This window comes from Nicotiana sylvestris, chromosome 5, assembly GCF_000393655.2.
Source record: "Nicotiana sylvestris chromosome 5, ASM39365v2, whole genome shotgun sequence".
In the NCBI taxonomy this organism is placed as follows: Eukaryota; Viridiplantae; Streptophyta; class Magnoliopsida; order Solanales; family Solanaceae; genus Nicotiana; species Nicotiana sylvestris.
This window is the reverse complement of record NC_091061.1, coordinates 132,480,385-132,498,745: the sequence shown is the minus strand read 5'-3', so window position 1 is coordinate 132,498,745 and position 18,361 is coordinate 132,480,385. Positions and strand designations below refer to the sequence as shown.

The 18,361-nt window shown below is 36.5% G+C and overlaps 1 protein-coding gene across 1 annotated transcript; it reads right to left on the bottom strand.

Annotated features, from left to right (window-relative positions):
* Positions 1-12,783: 12,783 nt before the first annotated feature.
* LOC138869323 (agamous-like MADS-box protein AGL8 homolog) lies at positions 12,784-17,371 on the bottom strand. The gene is made up of 13 exons (XM_070146934.1): positions 17,190-17,371; positions 17,028-17,081; positions 16,903-16,921; positions 16,428-16,501; positions 14,831-14,837; positions 14,686-14,747; positions 14,435-14,534; positions 14,228-14,343; positions 13,923-14,094; positions 13,768-13,833; positions 13,596-13,669; positions 13,094-13,310; positions 12,784-12,906 (listed from the first exon to the last, which is right to left on the bottom strand). Exons 1-13 carry the CDS (start codon positions 17,369-17,371, stop codon positions 12,784-12,786), a joined length of 1,266 nt encoding a protein of 421 aa, XP_070003035.1.
* Positions 17,372-18,361: the final 990 nt, after the last annotated feature.

Below are 18,361 nucleotides of genomic sequence, written 5' to 3'. Positions count from 1 at the left end.
TTCGTCAATTCTTTCAACTAAAAAGCTTCCGAAGTGAGAATTTTCTTTCCAAATCAACTCCGAACTTCCCGAAATTCAATTTCAACCACGCGTACAAGTCATAATACCCGAAGTGAAGCTGCTCATGGCCTCAAACTGCCGAACGACACACTAGAGCTCAAAACGACTGATCGGGTCGTTACATTCTCTACCACTTAAACATACATTCGTCCTCGAACATGCTAATAATTGCGCTGAATTTGTCTGAAATCACTGTTAAACACCTCATGCACCTACCCGTGATACCACAACTCAGTTAAGCACGTTAGGTTGATCAAATCTAAAGATATTCTCTTTTATTCAAGCAAATAACCTTAGTGCCCCATTCCAATATCCGGATTTCTCTGCCAGGCCTGATTCCAACATACGAACACCATATCAATCACCACACGATGCACCAATACATGATTGCATACCTTTGCTGAATCCACATTATGCGCCACATAATTAATATAACCATAATAGCATTCTTCGATAACAATAGCTGAAATTTCACGAATCTGATGCTCCCATTGCACCTCATGACATATATAAGTCTTGCCCCTAACTTTTGCATTGCCGCCACGACGGAAGAGATGTGTAGAAATTCATAACCAACTGCCGAGTCAATAAATCATTGAGTCTATACTCCTGAAGAGAACCATCACCTCATTCTGAACTAAATAATGGTATTTGCTCTTTAATATACTTCATATAATCCGATCACACTGATCCTAGATCCAACAATCTCGTCTTTCCCAGTACAAGCTGCTCAGGCAATAAGCCACCCCAGACGTGACCAAAAGCATCATAAGATGCCAAATGTGCCGATAGGCCACAAACTTGAACGTGATACATAAGGAAACGAACTCTGGAATGGACTACTCAACCCTCGCAACTAATATGAACTTTCCTCGGATAATGGAAAACAAAACACAAAAAAGTAGAATATAGAAAACTGTACTCAACATCATACTTTTGCAGTGTGCAACCCGATCCAAACAACATAGGACTCATTAAGGAGGTACACACCGAGCTAAATTGCTCATTATTACTAAATACCAAATATCGGTTTGCAAGCACGCAAAGTGCATAATACCATCCCTGGGGAGACAGATAATGCCATAAGCAATAAAACTCAAGCGCAACTGAGGTGTGATATATAACCTGAGTCACAAGAGCCATCCTGCTCACATAACACCATCGCTACGTGGAACCTAACACATAAGAAATTTATCAAGCCGTTTCGCAACTCACATGGCGCAATATGGCATTACATGAAATAGCTGACGACGAAATGACACCCAATGTCCGAATACTCCTTCATAAGGAGTGAATTGCTGAAATAAACACATCCGGCATAATATTGAGCCTATATTCACATCTAAATCCATCCACAGACCTCAAGCTGGTTATGATCGCACCATATTAGGCTAATAACCTTTCAAGGATCCATAATAACCCCTTTTTTCTATAACTCACAAGAACAACCATCATAACCGGAGTAACCTCCACCGTCCACAACCCAATAAATCGAGTGCCCTCCGGGCATAAATTCAAAGCTTACTGGTACTACCACATTCCTCACACTTGGTTTAATTCTTCAATCAATCAAGTGACTACATGTCACACTTATACAATCTTCATGGGAGGTACGCTCCCACGACCTTCCGCACTAGATAACGAGTCTACACATCCATACCACCGGTCACACTAATGTTGTAAAGCAATCAAGAATCTGTAACCAGGATGCAAAGCCTCTTACATAGACATTGATCTCAGGTGACACAGAAAATGATGCCACCTTACTATAAACATCCAAACTAATTTTCTGCTCATCCGAGCTCATGACTTCCTTGTCAACACCGAACTACAACCTTGATTCTCACTTTCAAATTTCATACCGCTCACTGCACCTAACATGCCAATATGCAATAGCGCCAAAATTTCATCATAATTCCTGAGCCACTAATAGGGTAAACACTTCATCACCTAGAAACCTTTACTTAACTCATTCCAAGAGAACCATAGCAACACGCGAGTAACTTCTCATAACCGTAGAACATTCAAATCCTCAAATAGTGGTCTGAACCACCATAACCCTTTTCGGATCCTCCTAACATAACATGCCATAATACTTGAATACTTGCAAATAAAATCAATTACGGTGGTCGTCAAGTCTTACACATACCGCCACAAATCATACCCATGTCTTAATCATGCTAAAGGAACTGATCACTGCCACCATTATGCGAATTCGACCATGGCTAACCAATCTAACTTCTTCTAATTCATCCTTATCTTGCCTTAGAGATAATAATAGCTCCATTCCTTACATCACCAACCTAAATCTGCACTCATTTTGAGTGACCCCATTCCACGAGACTACATTGTCTCCAAACCCATGAACTGTTTCATACCCTCCTTGCACGCACATTCACATCTTCAACTGATACACCTATTCTGATAATTTCTCTACGAATCCGAAGTCATTTTCCCCTTTTTCATCCAAATGCTACACTACAATTCGAAAATATCATAGAATATTTTGTGCCCTTTATCATAACCCACTACAAAAGCTCGATTCTTAACCATACAGTGGGCTCGAAATTCTTAGGCGCCACATTTTTACCTTTGAATTTTCTAGGACCGTTGGAGAGTCACCCACTCTGGCTTGATCCCGAATATAATCAACTCCAAAAATCTTCTAGCATATGCACACCCTCTCGACGAAGCACCTGACCGAATCACTTTCCTTGAAACCCGCATCTATACAAAGCATAAATCCTGAACCTCCCCCAAAGTCTGAACACGATCCAATAAAGCTAACCGTAGAACATCTTCATCAGATCCCTTGCCTCAAATGACCACTTATGTTCTTTCCCTTAGCTGTAATAACTTGCTAATACCCCGATAACCCGAGATCTCACAAATAGATGACTACGCAATCCAACCGTAGGTGGTGGGACTCTCTCACTTAGCTTGAAGCCATTATTACACCACTCTATAGCCTACCAAAGTTCTTTATCTCTTATTTTCATGACCTTGTGCAATCAAACCGCCAAATTCCTTGAAATCCTTCCTTTAGTAATTCATGAACACTCTGAATCTCTAGCAATATTCGCATATTTGATCTCTTACTAGATAGTCAGTTAAATCCTCTGCAGAAGCTTCGCCAACCACACGACCACTGACCTGCTCACAGGAGATAACCCACCTGTGGAAATTACCTACCGACATCTTCCAACGTCACTGCACGGGGTACAATCACTATGACACCAATAACCCGTCCTGGGCCTGTGCTCATCCACCAGCTGCACAATTCCATTCACTCCTCGTGGACGTCAACTAAATGTGTGACAATACCTTCCAATTCGAGGTCATGTTGTATCTTTCTCCATATCAAACAACACCCTTTTTGTTGCATCTAACCTCCCGTTGTATAGTAGGAAATAATTCAAATTAAGCCCATAGACCCAATCACTATCCATTAAAATTTCCAAATCACTCCAAACTTTCCTTGGGGAAAGGGGGTGTAGTTATCCTGCCACTGAACTCATATGCTACTCTGCTACTCTCCCACTTTGGGCAAACTCACTTCTTTAAGAAACTACTCGGCTTCCACTTCTTACACCCAGCCTTCTAGAAGTTTAACCATCGCATGACACTTTCCACATGTTCTTCCTCATCCTTTGCTGCTCAGCTGATGCCTTAGATCAAAATCTATCTCAGTATCTCTCAAACCAATAGACCGCTACTAACTTTATACCTTTCCGAAGATCATCTTTTATCGAGCCATTGACATTAGAAATATCGACTCAATCCTGAACCACCACACCCCGCAATCTATGAAAACTGCTTCTCCCATACTAACTCACAATATCCTGCCCCAAAGGCGAATTGTAGAAGATCAAAGAACCGTCGAACTTAACATATTCAATCAATGGCGACGACACCATATCACAGATGAAATTCCACCACGCTATAAAATACCAAGTCTCGTTACTCCATCAACTTAAACCTGAACAATTATAGTCCGGCTGCCTTTCCTCCGTCGGAATGAATTACTGATCGAGGCCAACCCTGTACTAGTACAAAGTAGCAAGAAAGGTCGAAGCAGCTTTTACCCAAGAAGGTCGGGATCGATTTCCACAGGGAGCTAAAGAGTGGAATTGAGTTTCTATCTAAATTGTAGTTTTGTATTTGTTCCTAATTGCACTTCTAAACATTGTTGGTTTTGATTTTACTTCTAATTTTATACTACTAAGATGCTAAATTAGGCTAAGTAAAGCTAAGATTAAACTGTTGAAAGTTGTTCAAATAGATAAAAGGCACTAGGGTAGTGACTTTCTCCTAGGTGGTTAATTGACGGATTCTTGAGTCTAAGGCTAGATTGTCACATTTGGGGAGTATGATATAACCATTGCACGATTCTACTCACTCTATACCTCTCGGTAAGTCGAGTGATTTTTCCCGAATTGACTTTCTCAAGACCAATTGGGTATGCCAATTTGTGCAAGCAATTGAGGTTCAAGTCGGATATTACTATTTCTAGGTTTAACCCTTTAATTGGGGATATCAATCTCTTGAATATGCCTCAATTCCTTTTTGGACCAATTTCATAGACTTAGGCTCTTTTTCTCAAGAAGAGCCAAAGTCAACTAGGCATAAACTAGTGTTTGCAACCACTAATTAAACATTAAAACCCTAAATTAATCCAAATATCAAACTCCCATAGACAATCAAACATTAAAACACAAGACTCATCAATTACCCACACTAGGGTTAAGCCACAACCCTAGCTAATGGGTCTAGCTACTCATGATTATGGAAGAAAATAAAGAAATTAATGAATAAAAGCCCATAATAATTAATTACTAGATAGAACTTGAAGATTCAATAATGAAATTAAACTAAAATTACTCAAAATAGAAAAGAAGAAGTGTTCACGAGCGCAGCTCTATCTCAAAATACAACCGATGACCTAAAAATGAGAAAAGAAACTATTTATACTAGGCTAAAAATTCTGGACAAAGATACCTCTGCGGGGCTAGTGCAGACCGCACAAAATCGAGTGCGACCGCACTAAGGCTCTTGGCTGACTAATTTGCTCTCTGAAGTTGGCCACCGTGGACCGCACAAAATGGACCACGACCGCGGTGGCTTCCATCGCAGTCCGTAAATAATGGACCGCGGAACGCATTTGGCATCATCCTCCAACTTGGCAACTCTCTGATCTTGAGCTCTGCGGACCGCACAAAGTCGAGTGTGGTCGCAATAAAATCAATGCGGTCCGCACAAATACTTTGCGGTCGCATTGCTTGGTTGCCTGAAATGCCTGCTCTCTGAACTTCATCTTTGCGGACCGCACAGAATGGTGTGCGGTTGCACTGGCCCTGTTTGACTGAGCTTGGCCTTGGTCTTGGTACTTATGCATGTTTCACTCCTTTTTGAGCTGTTTTTTGACAAATTGTCACCTTGTTGATCAAACCCTGCAATCAAGTACAACATGTGAGCCTTTGGGATTATTTTGTACACATTTATAATCAAAACTTAAGCAAGAAGGAGTGAAAAATGCATCATAATCCCTAGTTATCAATTACCAAATCTCTGAATCATGAATTGAATAGGCCTCCTTTTAGGTCATTCACTGCCCCGACACATTGGTAAGTATCCTACCATCACATTAATACTGGGCGATAGCAACGCACAAATCGTCATAACATTGATGCCAAATCTTAAAACCTCAGGCTATACTGATACTGAGCTGAAACGACAGAACGACTTTCTGCAAGGTGACGACAATAGCCCAAACAACTTCGTAGGGAGAAACATCCCGCACCACATCTGTAGTACCATTACAATTCCTCAATTCCCGATTTATAACAAGCGTTTCACGTCGCGTAAGATTGAACGGAAAGGAAAAGAAGGCATAAGCCTCAAAGGAATCAAACCGTACGATGAGGAATTAAGAAGGGAAGTGCTCCTACAGCCCTGTAGCCTCTCGAAGATAAGTACAGACGTCTCCGTACCTATCTACAAGTATTTACTAGACTTTCTAATGACTCGTGAGACCTAAGGGAACCTTGTGCTCTGATACCATATTGTCACGACCCAAAATCTACTAAGGGTCGTGATGGCGCCGGACACACTGTCAGGCAAGCCAATACCAAGAAGTTAATTAAATTCCTATTTTAGTATTTGTTGAAATTATTTTCTTTATACATTAAACAATAAATAATGAAATTCGCAGAAATAATCATGAATTCTTTAACAAACTTAATTTTGAATAATACTATAATCATCCCAGAACCCGGTGTCACAAGTGCATGAGCTATCTCTAGGAAACAATATAATACAACAACCGTCTGGAATACAAATTGGACAGAAAGTAAATACAGTAATTTGGAAGAGGCTCTGCTAGTTGCGGGTCGTCTCGAAAAGTGCAGCTCACCTAAGTCCTCATATCAACCATGCTGGTACACCCACTAGGCCATTAGAGATACATGTGCATGTGCAACAAAAATACACAACAAGTGTAGAATGAGTACAAAAACAATGTGTACTCAGTAAGTATCCCATCTAATCTCGAAGAAGTAAAGAAGAGAGGTCGACTTTGACACTTACTAGGGGTCCAATATTAATAATACCAAAAATATAGAAAATCGGAAATTTTCATAAAAATAAGTTTTAACTCAATAGCACGAGGCAAGTAAGCAATTCTTTTATTAATAGAAAATTTCCAAATTTATTTTCGCTAGTTACACATTTTATCTCAAGACAGGGAGGCAATATCATCATTTATAGATTTGCAAGTCAAGCAATACAAGCGTGCGCAAAACCATGCCGAGGTCGTACGCCCCGATCCACCAATATTTAACTATGCACTTCCAGAGGGTCGAATGGCGTGAACCATAGATGCATCTATTTAATCTACTGAGGTGTTCGGCCCATTCCACAATATATAAACACATTCAAACAGTCAATCAAGAATTCATCAAGGAGTAATTATCAAAGAAAAAGGTAATTTCTCTTTTAAAAATAAAGAAACGATGACTAGTCTTTTAGAAATTCATTACACGTTCAATATCTTTTAAGCATTTTTAAATTGACAACAAGATTTCAAATATTGCAAGTAAAGCATGCTTTTGGGTCCTAGACTATCCGAACTTAAGCATAATAGTAGCTACGCACGGACTCTCGTCACCTCGTGCGTACGTAGCCCCCACAAATAGAAGCACATATCCAATTAATTCACATATGGGGACAATTCCCTCTTACAATTCTAGAAAGGAGACTCACCTTATCTCAAAGCCTATATCCCAATTCAAAAACGTGCTCACACCTCCAAATCGGAGCCGAACAATCCAAAAGCTATTCAAATGGGGTAAGAAGTAGTCAATACATGCTCAAGAATTCATATTCTAATTATTAAACTAATTTTCCAACCCTAAATGCAAGGTTCTTAAAATTCATCCCCGGGCCCACGTGCCGGAATTTCGGAAATTTTTGAAGAAAGTTGTTACCCATAACCTAAAGAACACAAATATATTATTTCTACCAAATTTCATAATAAATTTCGTGGTTAAATCTCATTTTTGTCAAAAGCCTAGGTTCTTACCTAAACCCTTGATTTTCCTTAATTTTTACATGTTAATCTACCCATAATCTATGTATTTAAATCATGTTGTGTAGAAATTACTTACCTCAAAGTGCTGATAAAAACGCTCTTTCAAAAGCTCCAAAAATCGCCTAAGAGGATGAAGTGAAATGAAATAATGGCCTAAATCCCGCATTAAAAGAGCTGGACACAGCCCTCTGATGTCGCATTTGCGACACCAGGGTCACAAATGCGACAAAAGCCTCGCAAATGCGAAGCCTGGGCTTCAGCTGTTGAGACTGCAAATGCAACCCTAGAATCGCAAATGCGACGTCTGTTGGGATCGCAAATGCGGCAAAAGTGTCGCAAATGCAAACATTTCTGGGTCGGGCTTCATCGCAATTGCGAAGCATTCATCACAAATGCGAGGTTCACATTTGCGAACAATCTCTCACATTTGCGAGACCTGCTACTGGTGCCAAGAACACCAGAAAATCTAGTGTGCTTTCAGCTCTTCCCACACGTCCGAAACTCACCCGAGCCTTCGGGGCTCCACACCGAATACTCACACAAGTCTAACAACATTATACAAACTTGCTCGCATGATTAGAACACCGAAATAACATCAAAAACTAAGAATCGCCACCCAAAACCGATGAATCAAACTTAAGAACTTCAAGTTCTTCGTTCCACTTCCAATGCGCCGAAATGACACCAAATTTTGCGTACAAGTCTTAAATTACATTACGGAATTACTCCAACTTTCGGAATCGGAATCCGAACACGATATCAAATAGTCCACCCTCGGTCAAACTTTCACAAAACTTCAAGTTCTAACTTTACGCCAAATGACTCTCAAACGACCTACGGACCTCCGAATCCACTTCTGCATGCGCTCCTAAGTACAGAATCATCATACGGAGCTATTCCCAGGCTCGGAATCCCAAATGGACGCATAGAATGTAAAAATTCAACCAAAATTTATGGAATTTGCTCAAATTGACAACTTTCGCTATTTGGCGCCGAAACGCCCCCGGTTCATCCAAAACCTCCGAACATACGCCCAAGTCCGAAATCATCATACGAACCTGCTGGAACCTTCAAATCCTGATTCTGGGGTCGTTTCCTCAAAAATCCAATCTTAGTCAATTCTTTCAACTTAAAGCTTCCAAAATGAGAATTTTCTTACTAAATCAACTCCGAACTTCTCGAAATTCAATTTTGACCACGCGTACAAGTCATAATACCCGAAGTGAAGCTGCTCATGGCCTCAAATTACTGAACGGCACGCTAGAGGTCAAACGACCGGTCAAGTTGTTACAAATAACGCATATATACTCGTCACCTCATATATACGTTGTTCTCACACATAATACACGTAGCAAATAGACCAAAAAGTCCTAATCCCTCAAGTTAAGGTTAACCATGATACTTACCTCGCTCCGTAACTAAATCAATGCACAACTGTGACTTTTTCTTTCGAATTAGCCTCCAAACCAATCAAATCTAGCCAAATGTAGTTCAAATAAGACAAAATAGGATTTAGAAACTACTCATGAGTAAAAAAGATTTAATCTTTAATGATTTTAGAAAAAGTCAACAAAAGTCAACCTCGAGCTCGCTTGGTCAAAACCCGAGATTCAGGCCAAAACCCTATTATCGATTCACCTCCAAGCCCGATCATGTGATTTCGAAATCCGACCTCAATTTGAGGTCTAAATCTCAATTTTACAAAATCCCTAATTTTCTACCATAAAATGTCCTCGATTAAAGGTTAAAATCAATGAGTGATTATTAAAAGATAAAAAAACAAGTTAAAATTTACTAACCAATGAAGTTAAGATAAAAAATCTCTTCAAAATCGCCTAGGTCGAGCTCAAACTTGAGAATGTTTAATACCTTGGCGTCAGGTGTTCTTCGCGTTCGCGAAAGAGACTGGCCAAATGGCCTACACATTCACGGTGAACCCTTCACGTTCGCGAATGCTTAAACCCCCTGGCCTTCACGTTCTCAAGCCAAGGCTCGCATTCGCATAGAGTAACTGGTTGCCTTCCCTAGAATCCCATGACTCTTCGCATTTGCGAGAGGACAATCGCGTTCGCGGAGGGTAAGCCCTCCACTGCTTTGCGTTCACGACCATGTCACCGTGTTCGCTAAGAAGAAATCCACCCCAGTTCCCCTTCGCAATCATTAGAGTAGCTTCGTAATCGAGAGAGTAGCTTTGCGATCGCAGAGCACATCACACCAGACAACAGAAAACAGCTGAAACCAGCATATTCTTAAGTCCAAAATGATCTGTAGCCTATCTGAAACTCACCCGAGCCCCTGAGGCTCCAAGCCAAACATGCACACAAGTGTAATAACATCCTAAGAACTCGCTCGCATGATCAAAATACCAAAATTGCACCTAGAACTACGAATCAGACGTCAACATGCATGAAGTTTCAAAGAAACTCAAGAACTTCTAAAATCACAACCAAGCATCCGAATCCTATCAAGCCAACTCCGATTTGCACCAAATTTTGGAGAAAAGTTTCAAATAGCAAAATGAACCTATGCCAAGTCCCCGAACTAAAATGCGAATCCAATAACCACAAAGTCAACCTACGGTGAAACCTAGAAATTTTCCAAACCTTCAAATTACTAGCTTTCAGTAAAATAAGTCAACCGAATTCAATTCTGAGCATACACCCAAGTGGGCCCATTGGGATCGTCAAAATACCAATCTGGGATCGTTTACACAAAATATTGACCGTAGTCAACTCCAGTTATTTTTAAAGCCAAAAATCATAGTTTCTTCAAATTTTCACATAAAATCTTTCCGAAAAAAGACACGAATTGCGCGTGCAAATTGAAAAATATTAAATAGAGCTAATAGAGGTTTCAGAACGTGGAAATATGGGCTAGTACTCAAAACGACCTATCGGATCGTCACAAGCGGATCCAGGATTTAAGTTTTATGGATTCAACATTTACGATTTTTAGCAATAATCCCACTATATTTTTAGTATTACGAGTTCATATATACTAAGGAAAGATTCTGGGATTAAGGCATATTTATAGCCATTTTCTGGCACTATTTTTGAAAAGTTTGCAACCTTTCAGAAACAGCCATGGCTGTTAGAATAGGCAGGAACGAAAACGTTTCCCGTTTAAAATATTTCGAGAAAATAAATTTAAAATAATCCGGAAAAGAAACGGACCGGTTCGCTTCGCTGGTTTAATCCGGGTTGACTTTTCGTTAATTAATTAAATAATTAAAAGAAATATTATCCAAAAAGATTAATCCAAATCCAAGCGACAACGACAACGGCGCGAGGCTTACCTTCTTCCCAACCCATTTAACACCAAGGGAAGTGCTTTCTCAATATACACACATTCCTTTTTCTTTCCACCACCAATGAGGGACAATTGCTCTTTCCAAAGCATAAGGGAGCTTATTTTCCCTTTACATTTCTTCCTTCCATTTCCCATTCACCAAACTTCGATCCAAACATTTTTACATATAAAATTGTACACCAACTCAAAAGTACCGAGACTTGATACCGATGGCTACATTCGTCTCTACTTACAGCCTGTTTGGCCAAGCTTTTTTTTTTGAGTCAAAAGTGATTTTTTTGGCTGAGGTGTTTGACCAAGCTTTTGGATGGAAAAAAAATGCTTTTGGGGAGAAGCAAAAGTAGTTTTTGAGAAGCAAAAAAAAGTAGCTTCTCTCCAGAAGCACTTTTGAAAAAAATACACTTAGAAGCAATTTTCAAAAGCTTGGCCAAACACTAATTACTAATCAAAAGTGTTTTTCAAATTAATTAGCCAAACACAAACTGCTTCTCACCAAAAGTACTTTTTGAAAAGTACTTTTGAAAAAAACACTTCTCAAAGTAAGCTCATTTTAGAAGCTTGGCCAAACACGCTATAATCGGAATTTTTGTTCATGTTTCAGGTCTTGTCGGAGTCTTGGCCCCTGCTGCTTGTATTTTGTTTTGAGGTTAAATCTAAACGAACAACTTATCATAAGAGGTGGTACAAACAACTTTTTTGGTGACATTCATAGACCATTTTAATGTTTTATACATCAATACCACACAAGAGGGGGGTGATTTGTATGGTGACCAATTTTTCGCTTAAACTGTTTATGGAAGAATCTGGTTCTTCTATGTGTTCCAACTACTACTGTTGCGGAATGATAAATATACAAAGTAAAGAACACAAGTATTTTTACGTGGAAAACAGCCAGCTCAAAAGGTGAAAAAAACCACGACCTACTACTCAGTAGGATTTTCCCCAATACTTCACTAAATCACTGAGCCAAAATAGCATTTACAAAACTCTTTGTAAACCTAAGGATTACCTCTAATCCCATTGTATCAACCAGCCTCTAACTGTTGCGATAACTTCAAGTTAACTCTAACTTGAATACTCAAAGTACCTATTACAATTGCTTCTAGATAAAGCTGAAAAGTACAATATGAAAACACCTACTACAATTGAACTAGAAATAAAGAAAGACACATAAAACTCTTTATGGAGCTGGTTCTTCAATCTGGTTCATGTAGTTTCAGGTTTGCACACTTGAATTACACACGAACTGCTTGCAAAAAGCCTTGCTATTTTGCTCTCAATTCACGTTTAACTTTTGCGTTTTTATGCAACACTTGTAATGTGAGAACATCCTGCAATTTATAGAGTTAGTAGATGAAGAAATAACTAGAGTTCTGATGCAACTCTTCCTTGGTGGAAGAGTTCAAGTTGATTTCAACTTCTAACTCCTTCCCTATCTTGGATAGTGTTCTCTTTGATTAAGGAGTCCTTCTCCTTATCAATTATGCAACCTTTTCGATCAAGAGATATTAAATACATCAAGTTAAGCTTATCTCCTTCACGTGCAACCCACATGCTCAAATCTGCCCGTTTTTGTGCACCTGAGGGATGAACCTGGTTCATCCTGAGTTTCTTTGTCAGTCTTCAAAACTAACCTTTACTTGGGCCAGCACATTTTTTATTCACTTTCACACATATAGGCCCCATTACATTTCTCTTGTAACTAAAAAAAAAAACATGCTAAAATATCATAAATCTGCTAGGTATTGTTTGTCTTTTCCTTGAAACACAACTTTAAATGAATCAAATATGATGGAAGAGCCCAAAGATTATTTGTCATTGGTTGATCAATCCAAAATACTGAAATTTTCCACACTGAAAGTCTCGTTGAGGACAGTGTCATCCCATTCCCATGAATCATTCTCTTGTGTCCTTTCAACAAAATATTGATTGTTTTCCATGATATTCGCCTGATAATCACAAAACATCTTAAGTGAGTATTTAATTATCTGAATAGTATAGCACAATGAATTCAAAATCAAATAAAGGCAGTCAAATTAATCAATAATAATAATAATAATAATAATAATAATAATGATGATGATAATGATGACAACGATGATGATCATAATAATAATAATAATAATATGAGCTGACCTCCAAAGCATAGCTACATCCATTAAGACCTCTTGCATCACTCTGAACTGAAGAATAATCATCATTATTCTGAATGATGTGATTGTTGTTATGACTTGAAACGTTTATATTGCTTGGATATTGTAGTGTATTCCAATTTGTATGGGGATAATCCAACTCTAATTGAGAGGAATTATTTAATTGAGTACTCATGGTGGAGAGTGGACCGGAGATAGGCCTGAGAAAAAAAAGAGATTAGCAATCATATAACAAGAACAACGACTACATAAACTTCGAGAAATAAAATATTCTGTCTTTTATATGATATTATTACTCTTTTAACAACTTCTCTCTGATAATAATTTTGACTTCATATTGAGTTTAAATGTATTGATCATTATATTTGGAATGTGATCATTCTTTTGGAAATGGATGAAGCATATTATATATCTTGCAAATAATAATTAAATGCATAACGTGTTTGATCGACATATTTTGTCCCATCAAGTTTATCGACAAAAACCTTGTAGAATTGCAAAGATTGTTCCAAAAGTTCATGATAGAGCTGCTACTACTTTCACCAAAAGTCACTTGTGCCTGCAAAATGAATTTAATTATCACAACCCCGGCCCTTTACATGAATAAAAAGGGGCAAACTTAAAAAGGAATAATATGTTCAAGAATACTAATTGTACCTCTGATTGACCAAATGCTTGTGTTGGATTCTGTTGCACATCTACTACCATGTTTTGTTGCTCGCTCTATTGTGCAAAAATATTAATAAAAAGGTCAAATAAAATATCCCGTTCTTTTTAAGGAAATCTTGATTACTGCATTTTAAAAAGTGTACCTGTGCTGAGATATAAGGCGATGAGTTTTGAATTTGAGGAAATGATATATTTCCGCACTGTGAAGAACTTGCAAAGGGAACGTTATATGCGTAATTGCTTGAATTTCCTGCCACTCTCTTTCCTCTGTCTGTCAAATCTTGAAATTGGAATATGTTCCCTTGAATACTTGCACTGTAATAATAACGACAATAAAAAAAACAATAATAATATAAGCAGAGACGAACAAGGATGACTATTTACACAACTCAACTTAAAAGGAAAAAGAAGAGTATATATATATATATATATAATGGTTAAAAAAGACCTGTATGGATTAATCCAAGTATCAAGCTGCTGTGGATCTGTTTCTTGTGCAGCAAATTGAAATGGTATAGTGTCCATCTTGCCTTGTTTCTCCAATTCCATCTGATCAAAATTCATCTGATAATAATCAGAAATTTATTGAATATAGAAATTAATATGACGAATAATCCTTAACAAAAATATATAATTTTATTGTGAAAGAACAGACTTTTCTAGCCATGACTTTTTGCAGAGATTGTTGCAAGTTTCTCTCACACCAATAAAGTTGATGAAGAGAAGGCTCTTGGTCTACTCCAGGTTCGTAATCCCTGAATAATTTTAATAATAAAGAAATTAAACCATGTCTATTATATTGCATAAAATAAATAGTGAAAAGTAAAATAAAATGGAAAGCAATGATGTTATAAGAAGAATTAACCAAAAGGAAAACACTTGTGACGTTAAAGCAAATTAAATAACCTTATATTGGCATCCAAAATCTGCATTTCCAATGTGCTCTTCTTGATTTGTAGCTCCAAATTCTGCACCAAAGTAATTTTAAGTTAGAAGTGAAGCAATTTAATTATCGATCAATTTTAAGCTTCAGGAATGGAGTTGTGCCAACCTCAATCCTGTACCAGCAACAGGTTGAAACATCCAAGGAGCCATGGATCAATGAGAAACTTTCATTAGTGAGAACCAATTTCACTTGATAAAAAAGAACTCAAGTTTGTACTAGTTAGTTAGTAATTAGAAATGGCAAAGTAACCTATTAGTAATTTACTTAACTCGTTTAAAATTAAAGGGGTTGGGTTATGAGTTATGACTCGTTTGTTGACCGGATCCGACGAGTTAAACTTGAAATGATCTTTCAAACTATTAGATAAGAATGGGTTAACATAGTTATACCGATGAGTCAACATGCAATTCAAATCCAAACATAAATTTGGAGGTTGGGAATTATGTAAATTCAAAAGAACTTAAGCTAGGAGTGCTATTTTTTTTTTTTTTTTTGATTTACTGTTTAAGTTGGCCAAACTTGTCCATTTATCACCTCTGGTACTAGTAAGTGAAAGATTATTCATTGACTTTCTTTTTATGACAAAAGTTTATGGGGTAGTATATGTCACGATAAGAGGGTAATAAATACTTCAGTTTTTCGTATCATAAAGGAGTAAACATGCAATTCACACATCTGTGATCTGTCTATCTACTTAATTTGCAGGAGTGCCTTTTTTTTTTTTTCTTTAAAACAATCAAGAGAGAGCTAGGATTGGGAGGTTGGAGTGGAAGAACAAAAGGCCCAAAAAAACTCGAGCAGATGTTAAGAAAATATTATACAACACTTTTCCATTTTCTACCCCTCCCCTATATATAATTCAGAAAAGAAAAATGAGAAAAGACTAATGTGACACTATTCCAAAGTATAAGGGCTGGTCTACATTTTCAATTCCCCCCCTTCATAATAGATGTTTGTCATGCTTTGGCTGACTTTCGGTTCAAAATTGGAGTAGTTACTTATTTTGTTGGTGTTTGGATAGGATTTTTTTTACAGTAACAAATAAATCCGATCAAGGGGAGTGTTAATCTTCCTGCGGTAAAAAATATAAGTAAGTTACTTTCCATTCTATTTACTAACCATGTTTATCAAAAATAATTGTTTCAAAATACTTGTCATTCTAAAAACTAAGAAAGAATTAATTATTATTTTTTTCAATTTAAACTTTAGCATGATAAGGTGTGCATTAATTGGAGAGAAAATGATATAATGAAATTTTCAAAAACTAGTGTCAATCAATTAGCCAAATAACTTTTATTATTACTGCTCTCTCAAATGCATTGGAGAAATTATAGATGATTTGATTGTATACATGTGTAATCAAAATAAGCTCTCTCTAAGTAAAGCAAATTTTCATGGACACCATAAGTTTTGCAATTCAAATAGAGCAAAGATCAGTTTAACCGGTGAATGAAATTATCTATATTCAGTAGCCGAAAAATTATATAAAATTTATTTATTTATTATATATATATAATTTTAACTAGTATTTTATGAGCGGCTATACACTATTATTTTCCCATTCAATAAGGCGTGACAGAACATTTTTGCAAGTTAAGAAAATGAATAAAATATATACTAGGGTGAGACAAGAAATTAATCTCTCTTTTTTTAATGACACAAGAAATTAATCAAGTGGAAGAGAATGGAAAGAGAAACAAACTGTTTTTCAAGAAAGTGAATCTTGCTAACATCTCCCTTGATATGGTTCAAGTGCCTCAGTTTTTCCACCTTTTCCTTCATTTATGTACAGAAAGAAAAAAAGGAAAACAGAAATTAATAAATAAGTAAGTGGTGAGCAGTATTGATCCCAATAATTAAATTTTCTTAGTAGTCTCTATCACGAATTATGCTATTTTTGACTTTCAAAAGTTATACTTGTGTTCGTTAACCAATTAAAAAACTGTTTAAATATCATTTAGTATTTTGTATATGATTGCATTGTAAAAGCATTTTCAGGGTCTTTTAGTTATTAATTTTTCATTTCAAAAACACTTAATTTCTTACTCATTTTAAAATTAGTTAAATTGATTTACATTAACGGAAACAAGAAATATTCTTTAGAAAATTGAAAATGCTGCAAATAAATATAGAGGATTCTGGCGTACAGATAAATATATACAAGACTAAAGGAGTACCTGAACATCCGCTATGTGGCTAAGAAAAAAAGAAGAAGAAAATAATCATAAGTTAGTACAAATAAGTAACTAAATAGCTATGAAATGATTGTCAACTCAAGAAAATTTAGGAGAAGTTCATGTACGTCAATCTCCTTTCAACTGGAAGATTAATATAGCGATGAATCATGTCTTCAATACTACAAAGGAAAAAATTAAAAGAAAATAATCAAATAACAATAGAATAAATCAATAACTAACATAACGGAATGTCCGTACAAAATTATTTAGGATCTTAATTGTGCTACCTTTTTTGACTACAGAATTTGCTTATTCGACCAGAAGGAGAGAATGCGACAAAAAACACATCAACATCACAACAAACAGCAATTTCTTCCGCCTTCTTAATTAAACTACTACGTCGCTTGGAGAATGTGACTTGACGTTTTGTTATCTCTTCTATTTTCTTCATCTCAATTTTTCTACCCATTTTCTTATGTGAAGAGAAGGATTATAGTCTCTTCTCTCCCTTGGAAGAATTCTGAGTAGAGTTGACTGAAAGAAGAAGCTGAAGGAGCAAATTTATAAGATCAAAAAGCTATTTGGGTTAAATATGAAATAAATGGAAAGTTTGGTCAACCTCGTCCACACACGCTCGAGGCGAAACCACACGACTTTTTATTAAATGCTAAACTATCATGACGGATTTGACATATATAAATTATCACATTTAAGTATGGATTTTATCTAATTTATTATACTTTTGAAGAAAAAAAAATCAAAGTGACTTTCATTGACTACATTAAATCATTAGATTATCCTTACATTTACGTATATCAACTGCCCCTAGCTCATCTACCTTTTGTCCTTTTTCCTTTTTATTTTACCTTTTCTAGGTATACCAGTGAATACAATTATTTTTTCTTGTTTGGATGAATGCCAATTGAACTTAAACCGTACAACAATAGTTTACTTACATAAAAGGTGTTCGGATATGCTTATAAGTTAGTTAGATCATTTTATAAATATTGTTTAGTTTATTTACGCGATCGATAAATATCAAAGTGTTGATAACTCAAAAGCTTATCAGCCAAATTGAGCAAAAATTCATAAGTTGATCACTCACAACTTATGATTTTTACCTGATTATATGCACTTTTGGTTTGACTAATTTTTACTCTTTTATTTGTAATTCTTTTGTAATCTCTAAAGTACTCTTCCAAAAATAAAATATCTAACTCGTTCTCCATTTCACTTTCGCCATTTGTCCTTTTCCTTGTAAACTACTTTAAATTTGTATTCACATTTACTGGTTTTATGAACATTTCAGTAATTTTAATAGAAAAGGTGTTTATCATCACTATTTACCAAACACATCAATTGGTTATTATTAGTTTTCCTTTTAATTTATTCAAGTACATTGTTGATTATTCACATAATTACTTTCACTATTTAAGAGTATTAATTTTCAGTATTTGAT